Source organism: Camelus dromedarius, unplaced genomic scaffold (assembly GCF_036321535.1).
Source record: "Camelus dromedarius isolate mCamDro1 unplaced genomic scaffold, mCamDro1.pat HAP1_SCAFFOLD_161, whole genome shotgun sequence".
Lineage (NCBI taxonomy): Eukaryota > Metazoa > Chordata > Mammalia > Artiodactyla > Camelidae > Camelus > Camelus dromedarius.
Window position 1 is genome coordinate 9,237 of NW_026989763.1, and position 9,852 is coordinate 19,088.

At 46.9% G+C, this 9,852-nt stretch overlaps 1 protein-coding gene and 1 long non-coding RNA gene across 2 annotated transcripts; one reads left to right on the plus strand and one right to left on the minus strand.

Annotated features, from left to right (window-relative positions):
- Positions 1 to 614: 614 nt before the first annotated feature.
- LOC135320595 (uncharacterized) lies at positions 615 to 2,264 on the minus strand. The gene is made up of 2 exons (XR_010379799.1): positions 2,187 to 2,264; positions 615 to 825 (listed from the first exon to the last, which is right to left on the minus strand). It is a non-coding gene; the product is annotated as an uncharacterized LOC135320595 (long non-coding RNA).
- A 125-nt stretch (positions 2,265 to 2,389) lies between these two features.
- LOC135320593 (trafficking protein particle complex subunit 9-like) lies at positions 2,390 to 9,547 on the plus strand. Its single transcript, XM_064483758.1, has 2 exons — positions 2,390 to 2,808; positions 3,565 to 9,547. The coding sequence occupies exon 2, from the start codon at positions 6,836 to 6,838 to the stop codon at positions 7,598 to 7,600; it is 765 nt and encodes a 254-aa protein (XP_064339828.1). The 5' UTR covers positions 2,390 to 2,808; positions 3,565 to 6,835; the 3' UTR covers positions 7,601 to 9,547.
- The last annotated feature ends 305 nt before the right edge of the window (positions 9,548 to 9,852 follow it).

Below are 9,852 nucleotides of genomic sequence, written 5' to 3' on the forward strand. Positions count from 1 at the left end.
AAGTGGTAGAATAATGTCCTGGGGAACCATCACCCCAAGTCAGATTTCAGGCTCTTCTTATATTAAAAATGGGAAGTGGGAATGCTTGGTTGTTGCAAACTTGGTGTATGAATTCTTTGTTGTTAGAATCCTTTGTTCTTGCAGCTCTTCACCTGGGTCACATCCGTGTAAACCTCCAACAAACAAATGTTGTTTTCTATTCTGTAACTTGTTATCTTTATGTGAATAGAAAAGTGTTAATATCCTTCAAAGTCAGAGCCTTGAGAATAGGGTCTCCTGTATATTTCAGGCTCTAGGCAACATTGTTTTACAAAAGGTGCAGAACCAACAAGACTAAGCCTAGGAAACAGGGCACAGGGTTAAAGTCAAAGGAACAGATCTAATATGGAGTCAGATTTTTTCTTTCCTATTTCAGTAGTGCCATGGAGAAGGCAGTTTGGGCAGCTTTTTGTAGGGTCCTGGAGGCTTTCTCTCTCAGCCTCTGTGTGCCTCTGTTGAAAACCCTTCATAGCTATCTGGCCTGCTGGAAAACCACTCCGCCTTTTTTGCCCTGAAGTTGTGTTCTGTTTATAACTGATCTCTACTTATTGGAAAACAACTCAATAAAAACTCAGTTGGTTTTCCACCAGCCATGGGCAGGGGTGAGGAATAGCACTTTATTATTTTATGAAAAAAAATAAAAGAAGTCTTAAAACAGCACTGGGCATATAGGAGAGAGTCAATAAATGCTTCCTGGCCGAAATCAAAAGTGATGGCTCAGTGATTCCATGGCTGCTGTATTTGCTGAGCTTGCTACTCCTTTGCTCCATTACACATTTTTTTTAACTGAAAAAGAAATACATGCATGTGGTTAAAAAATTTCAAACAGAGCACAAAAATACACAAGTGAAAGAAGTTTTCCCTCATCCTCTCTTCTTTCAGCCCTCCCTGGAGATGCCACTGTTTACAATCCTTTGTGTGTTTTGCAGATATGCTATGCACATTCCGACCTATGTATGTAAATTCCTTTAAAGTATTACTTATTTTTAACTTAAAGGGATTTAAATCCTCAAGTGTCTTCTGCCCTGGTAATAGAAAAGAACAAACCTGACTCCATAATAGATCTGTTCCTTTGACTTAACCCTGTGCTCTGTCTCCAAGGCTTCATCTTGCTTGTAAAACAATGTTGCCTAGGGCCTAAAATATACAGGAGAGCCTATTTTGAATGCTCTGACCTTTAAGGATATTTAACACTTTTCCATTCATATAAAGATAACAAGTAACATAATAGAAAATAACGTTTGTTTTGTTGGAGGTTTACAGGGATCTGACCCAGGCAGATAGCTGCAAGAAGAAAGGATTCTAACAAGAAAAAATTACTACATCAAGAAGATTGCAAAAACCAAGCTCGTAGGAAAGGAGCCTGAATTCTGACTTGGGGAGATGGTTTTCCAGGACATTAGTTTGCCATCTAGGTCTTCAGAAAGTTGCTATTCCATGCCCCAACACCTGGTCTCCCAACTTACTGGCCTGTCCTGCACTAAGGAGAATGAATTTAGACTCAGTAACACTCCTATCTTCCTAGCAAGCTGGGCACTGGAATTGAGGGCAGCTATCCCACACCCAGGGACATACTGTGTGCCCTTGATGGTTCCCCGAGGGTGGGGTGTGGTTTACTCAGGAAGGATGGGGACTATGCACCAAAACTCAGGCAGTATGCTCCTTTTGGGATCTGACCTTGTACCTCCCGCTCCCCGCCAGTACAACACCTGGGACAGTGGAGGTAAAGCAGAGATCTTGCCTGCCTGTGTCCCAGCGTGTAAAAGGGGAATATGTACTCTTTCCAAGGTAGTTCTGAGCGACAACACCTGCGGGTGCTTGGTTCCCAGAGCAAAAGGAAACCCAACTCCGCTTGGGGGCAACGGGTGTGATCCCCGTAGGGGTCCTGCAGAGGCCTTGGGTGGAGGGCTGGTCCAGGTAGGTAAAATATGTGCTGCGGGCCTTGAAGGGTTAGAGAAGTGTGCAGAGGCAGGACTGCTGCCTCCTTCAGGATGCCCACAGAGTTAAAACTATCTCTCTCCATCTCTGATACTCTCCTCCACACTCCAGATCCCTGCCTTCTCTCTGCTCCTCCTGTCCATGTCTCTCCCTCCACTTTTCCCCTTCTCCCCTCCTCCTCCCATCTTCTCCGTCCCTCGCTTCCCCACCTTCTCTCGCAGAACCCAGAGAGGATCGCTGGCCCTCCTGCGCATGTGTAGTCGGTGCCAGCTGGACCGAGGGTTGGAAGCTGCACCTAGGAGCCGGGGATTGGCCCCAAAGGCTTCTCAGCTCTTTCGCCCGGTTGGACTTTAGCTCCTGCCCCGGCGCCCCGGCCACAGCTGTCCAGGGCCAGGTGTGCACCTGCCGCCTCTCGCCCCAGCCGGGCTTCCCTCAGTCCGCGGCTGGAGTCCCCTTCCCCTCTCCCGCCTGCGAGTACTCTCCTCCCGGGCTGCCTCACCTCGGCTGCCGGCCCGTCCCCGCCCCTGGGCGGGCTATGTCCCTGGCGGGCGGGTTCTGCGGACACGGACGGGGGCGGGCGGCTGGGGCTGGGGCTGGCCTCCGAGCGGGGATACAGCCCGCGTCCCCCACCACCGCTTTCCCTGCCCCGCGACCCCGGGGCTGCCCTCCTCTCCCTTTCCCGCTCCCTTGGGACCAGCTCAGTGGTGTGGGCGTTGCTCCCCGGGCTGAGAGCCTCCGGCTGTGAACCCCAGCTTCTCCTGGTGGAGTCGGGAAAAGGGAGCGTCAGTGCTGAGCGAGCTTCCTTCTCCTCCCTTAGTGTTTCTGCCCCAGGTAAGTACCTTGAACACTTTCACGTGTTTTGTTGGCGATGCTTGATGATGTCACTGTTTTTATAGTGAGAGGGATTACAGTGTTGAAAGCAAGGCTTGTTTCAGTTAAAAATGAGCTGAAGGCATGAGGCTGTGACATCCTCCATCCTTCCCTCTCCCAGGGTGAAACGTGTGACCTTCGATCTTAAAAAGATAGTTACAGTCCCTAACTAGCCCAGCCCAGCTAGGGTGTGTTAACAGGAACAGCACCACCAGAGGCTTTGGAGACTCAGGGACATTGCAGTCCTAAAGAGCTCCTGGCAAAATTTGGTTTGTTTTGGTTTTTTTGTTCTTCTTAAATTGTGGGGCAGACTAGTTGTATAGAGGGAAAAATAATTGTCAAGAAATATTTTTTCATTTAACATCTTTTTTGTGATATTGTTCACACACCATGAAGTCCACCCACTTAAATGCTACAATTCAGCAGCTTTAGCATATTCACAGTGGTGCAACCATTAATATTCCAGAACGTTTTCATCACTTCAGAAAGACCAGTGGAAATGAATGACCTATCCACCCCTTCCCAGTGCTGGTTCTAAAGAAGTTTCTTGGTTGTTCCTGACCATAAATTATCTTGTTACCCATAAAAACTCTGGTAGGAAATCTAAACAGAATTGTATTGAATCTGTCTATCAAAGCAAGAAGAATTAATGTCTTTATGGCATAAATTTCTTCTACCCATGAATATATCTCGGACCCTATATTTTCATATTTCCAGAGCCTGGCCCATGGGAAGTCCTCTTTAATTGTTGGGTTTGTGAATGATGAGATTCTATACATCGTTAGTTGCAACTGAAGCCTTTCACAGAAGAGAAAATAAACTCACTGAAGCCAAGTGACTCTCTGATGGTCAGAAAGAGTGACAGCCAGTGCTGGAGTGACCCGGTGGACTTGGTGTTTGTAACCAGATTTCTCCAGCACCTACAGCTAAGGGGATCAGAGTATTCTTTTATTTTTTCTAAATGGCGTTGCTTTTATTTTTACTTATTTTTTAAAATTATTTTTTATTGAAGTGTAGTCAATTTAGAATGTTAGTTTCAGAAGTACAGCAGAGATTCAGTTATAAACATATGCATATGTATCTACATATGTTTTAGATTATTTTTAGTACAACTCATTACAAGGAATTGAATATAGTTCCCTGTGATATATAGTAGGTCCTTGTCATTTATTTTATATTTATTAATGTGTATCTGTTAATCCCCCTTTTCCTGCCTGCTAACCACAGTTTGCTTTCTATGTCCATGAGTCTATTTCTAGCAGCACCGTTTTTGCTAGTAATATATGCTGGTTGGCTGCTTTCAGTTTCAGTAATTCCACCTTATCTGTGGGCATTTTCCTTCTGGTGGGAATGTGTGTGTTTTGCACACGTGATATAAGAGTTGTGTATTTGGGAGAACTCCAGGACTCGTGTAGTGCCTGGTACAGAGTGCCCACTGAGCTGATGCTTGAACTGGGAAAAAAACATAGTAAATGTTGGAATTTCCACTATGGTTGAAACTTCCAGGCTTATTTAACCTGTTTAGCCCACCTTAATGTTGGCTGCACCCATACTGGGTAATTTGGTGGAACTTCATGTTATAGTGGTGTAGAGACGGGGCCTTGTATGCTTCTTCTCTTTCCGTTTTCTAAGAGTCATTCTCCTGGGCCTTCCAGATCCTCCCCCAGAAGTGCCCAAGGCTGGCTTGGTGCTGCGCTGAGGCAATATTTGTTAATAAGGCCATTTCCTCATCTCTTCTGAGCCTCCGTTTCCTTCTCTACACAATGAAGACTTAGACTAGAAAAGTGCTTTTCAGTTTCTTTTAAGCCATGTTTCCTTTGAGAAACAGAAAATACAAATCTCTACTCCCATTCAACATGTAGATTTTGACACATCCTCCAAGGAGTGACATAGCTCTTTGTGGAAAATTGAAGTGATTGTGATTCCAGGTGGCACAGAAAAGACTCTTCAGACATTTATTGCAGGGAGAGGGCAGTAAAGGGGCAGTATATCCCACTTTCTAGTGTGAGCACTGGAACAGGGGCTTGGGTTTATATACAGTGTCCGACGTGGCCTCTCTCTAATCTTTTTTTTTTTTTTTTTGCCTCTCTCTAATCTTGCACAACGTGATAAACCTCTCTCCCTCAGTTTCTTAATGCGTCAAGTTGGGGTGATAATAGTTTAAGTCTTTTGTGAAACATTATACACATAAGACATTTATTTCTCGGTAGAAACAAATCCTGCGAGAGAATCAGGGATTTCTTTAAAAAGAAAAAAAATCTTGTCCACAGCACTCTGTCTGTGTCTATTTTGAAGTTCCTTGAGGGTGAGTGTTGGGTCTAAAGTCCATCGTGGGACAGGTGGCCCATGGGTCTGTGTGCCGCAGATTGCCCCCTCCTCCCCAGTCCTCTTCCTCTCAGTCCAGGATGAAGTTCCCTAGTAGATTTACACAGAGATCTTGTGGAAATGGCTTTTCATTTTATTGTTTCACGAAGAAGGGCTGCCATCATGATCTCTGTAGTCAGCTTTTGGTGACCTGAAGGCTATGCAATTACGTTTTTCTATTTAATAAAAAGAAAAAAAATTACAAGTACAAAATTAGACCTACGGCGGTGGCAGGGGCTCTTGAAAGTGGGGACCATTAGCTTTGTTAGTTTCAGGTGCAGGGGCCTCTGGCCATGAGGACACATCATCGTGCTCTGAAGTTGGAGGGACCAGTGGGCTCAGTGGGAATGTTTACTGAGTGTATCTCATGGGCTGGGCATTGACCTATTTGTACTGTGTGTTCCTTATTTGAGACAGTGAGCTCATTTAACCTCAATAGCCTCTTTAACAAATTAGACTTTTTATTTTGAGATATATTGTAGATTCCCATGTAGTTGTAAGAGATAATATGGAGAGGGCCTACGGACTTTTTGCCCAAGTTTCTTTAAAGGTTCCATCTTGCAAAGTTGGGATACAATTCAGTAATGACTCACTAACTCTTTGAGGTTTGTGTTATTGCCCTCATTTCTATTCATGATTAAACTGGGGTTAAGAGGAGCACACAGGCCTGCCCAGGTCACCCATGGTTAGTGTAGAGTCGGGTGAAACGTGGGCTTGGGATTTCCAGGCAGTACCATCATGATGCTCTGTGGCAGGGAGCAGCATTCACTTTGCTTGTTTATTCATTCATTCAGCAAACATTTATTGAGTAAACTCTGTGGGTCAGATGCTATCATAGGTTTATCTGATTCTTCAGCAGTATGGAGAATCCGGTAATGTTTCCTTCTTTTTTTTAATCTGAGAAAATTAGCTCTGAGAGGTTATATACCCCCCAAAGGAAATATAGCACATAAATGAGGGATAGTAAATTTGTACAGATACTTCTTCTTATGCAGGTGTTACCCTAGTTATTTTACACTTGTAAACTTCCATAATCCAGATATATTCTTGTAAGGCAAGGATTTTTTTTTTTAATTGAAGTATACTCATGTTTACAATGTTGTGTCAATTGCAAGGTGTTTTATTTTTTCTTGAATTTGGAATTCAAAAAATATTTTTTGAGGGGATTAAATAGGTTTATTTATTTGTTTCATTATTTTTAAAATGAGGTACTGAGGATTCAACCCAGGACCTCATACATGCTAAGCATGTGCTCTACCACTGAACTGTACCCTCCTCCCCAAAGCAAGTTTTCTTATCAAGTATTCTGCAGCTTAAGAGTTCAAATAAATTGGAGTTGAAATCCAGGACTTTTGATCCTACTGTGTTTCTTTGCATTATATCCTGCTGAGGGGTGTGGAAGCAGTTCCTTTATTCATTCCTTTATTCAGCAGTTTTGAGCACTGACTTTGCATCAGGGCATGGCTAGGTGCTTGGAAACAGAAAACAAGAAATGACCCTTTTCTGCAGAGGGCGGAAGCCTAGACCAAAAGCTGCGTAATGTGATCCGAGCTGCGGTAGCCATGTGCAGACGCTGAGGACAAACTGTACCCCCGGCTTTGCTTGGGCTTCCCCTGCCTTCTGAATGGTACACACCAGGTCACCGCAACCCAGTGAGGCCCGCAGCCCGCAGCACAGTATGTACCTCGGTCTCCTCTTCCCTCTCGTCAGGGCCTGCAACATGAACATCCCTGACTACGTGCAGTGTGCTGAGGACCACCAGACTCTCCCCGTGGTGGTCCAACCCGTGGGGATCATCTCAGAGCAGAATTTGTTGTGCATCTATAAGCGAATCTCCTTGGTGAGGCAGATCAGCCCGTGCGGCTGGCAGTGGGCACCCTGTATCCACTACAGTCACCACTATGCGCCCGAGAATGGGTGGAGCGACTTCCAGACCCACCGCAAGGTCGTGGGCCTTGTCACCATTACCGACTGCCTCTTGGCCAAGACGTTCGAGAAGCTCCACGTGCAGAAGAGGTGTATGGCACCACGCTTTATGACTCTCGGCTTTTTGTCTTTGTGCTGCATGGGGAGGTGGCCGAGCAGCCGCGCACCGACGTGGCCTTCAATTTACGAGGACTGCAGGGTGGTGGAGAAGAGGATCGAGGACTTCACTGAGTCTCTCTTCATCATGCTCAAGTCCAAGTGGCTGGACTGTGCATCCGACAAGACTGGGGATAAGATCTTCCTTCTCTACATCCTGTTTGAGAAGGAGGACTTTGTGGGATTGGACACAGAGAGCAGGAAAGTCTACCTGGATGCCCGGCCACCCTGGCTATATGAAGGGTTGCTTCCCTACATCCAGAAAGGGATCAGCAAGGAGGAGGGCTGTCTTGTAGCCAAGGCGTGAGGGAGGAGCAACCCGCCGGTTTTCAGACGTTTAAAAGTGAATCCGCCTTTGTTTCAGAGAGATTCTTTTAGGGTTATTATGGACACTTACTCCCGCTTTTCAGCCAATTACCCTGGTGTGACCCCTGGAGTTGCTGTCCAATAGAGTAGCCAAAGCCACTGATGCTAGGAGAGCTGGGGAGGAGGCTGCTCTGAGCTGAGATGTGCTCTAGGTCAAATGCACATCAGACGCTGAGACTTGTCTAGTAAAAAGAATGTAAACTATCTTGTTACTTTCTTTATTGATTACATGTCAAAATGATAGTATTTTACATACTGTAGAATAAGTAAGATATGTTCTTAAAATCAGTTTCTAGGGTTTTTTTTGGGGGGGTTACCTCTTTAAATGTGGCAACTGGGAAACTTTCTTTACACGGCTCACATTTCATTCCTGTTGGACAGCCTCTCCTGGGACAGTCTCATCCCTTTGCTTATAGATGTCACGCTGAATCCTGAGGTGCAGAATGAGGCGCTGGTTGAGCTGGGGGTGGAGCCAGTGTCTCCTGCTTCCCAGGTCCAGCACCTGCACGACTCAGGCCCTCTATCCCTGCCTGACAACCACCATGCCAATTAAGGACAACAGAAACACTGCCAGGGGCTTCCAAATGAGCTCCTTACGCAGGGAAAGGCGTGTCACGGAGTATGGGGCACAGCAGGGAAAGATTCGTCCTCACTTTATCCCTGTGATTAAGTCAACGGACCCACTTTGCCTTGGAAGTTCAGACGAGCTCTTCTGGGCTGCCTACCCCCCCATCTTCTGCTCTGTTTCCCTGTGTATCTATCGAGATGTCCCTTGGGCAAAGAGGGTGAAATGCCTTTGCCGAGAGGTGGTCCCCCTTTGCTGGGGAGATTGTGAGAATCTGTGTCCCCCCGGCCTACGGCCTCGGGCCTTGACTCTGGAGAGGGCTCATGGCGGTCCCACAGGTGACGGTCGGAGGACCTGGCACGTGCTGCCGGGCCCATTGTGGAGGAGGTGTTCTGCGATTATCTGTGAGTCTAAAATCAGATTCTACTTTCTGGTTTTTGGTAAGTTGGAGGAGAAGATGCCAGAGAATTGATAAAAAGATAGTCCAGACCAGTCCTGTGAGTGACAGGCACAGGGGACCCGAGTCCCACCTGCTTGTGGTGCCTGGCGGGCTCTGGATGAATTTTCACTTCCTACCTGGACATACCTCTATGGCTTAAGGAAGGGGCGAGGCATGTCGTGGCCATGACCTGTACTTGTCCTCGCAGGGCCCTGTGATCTACACGGCTTTCTCCCCTTCTGCTTCTTGTAGATGAGTTGGCAGATGTAGTGGTCTGGGCAAAGCTGAGAGCACAGTTGCCAGCACCGTGCCACTCCCAGGCTGGCTCCATTCCCGTCACCTGTCACCTCCTGCTCAGTCCCCAGGTGTCAGTCAATGTAGGTGCATCGGTGCAACGTAAGCAGGGACCACCATCTACCCCTGCACAGAATGCTGGGTGAGCAGTGGAAGCCTGGAGCCCTGCCTCAGCCCCCTGGCCAGTGCCTCCTCTTTTGTCACAGGAGGCACTGGTGACATGTTTGCTCAGCAACTGCTTTGCTCTGAGTCTGCAGACCCACCAGAGTATGCCAGCTTGTTTTTGCCTGTTGAAGTGTGTCCTTGGGATTTGGCGGAGTAGCTGGTTGTGTGCTTAGCCCATAGTGGTTGACACAGTCACCATTGTTTACCCAGAACCTCGTGTACCAGGCATGGCTCTCGGCATCAAAATACAGCAGCGCATTAAACCTCCCTCCTGGTGGGTCTGTCTGTTTTGGTACCGTAAGGGCTCAGCCAGCATCTGAACGTCAGTGAGATAACGCGGCCAGTGAGCTCGGGTCAAGTACGCTCTCCTCCAGTCACTTTTACTCCATTGTTGCTTTTACTATTCCACAGTCATTACTTTTTTAAACAATGCTTTCGTGCAGGAACAGAGCCTAATTCTCTCCTGTTACTCTTGGTGGGAGTGAGTAAAATTGTCCAGCTTGAAATGTGACCACATTTTGTAGCTCAAAAGCTGTCTACACGCATCTAGGTGAAGTTTAGGTTTGGGGCGCTGACCACGTTGGGGTCCCCCGGCAGCGCTCCTCGCCTTAGGCCCCTGCCTTCCCTGGAACAATAGGTGAGGGTGGGTCTCACCGTCCCCTCGTCCCTGTCTTCACCAAACTCACGTAAATTCTTGTAATTGCTGTCAGTTATTTTTGTTCTCATGTGT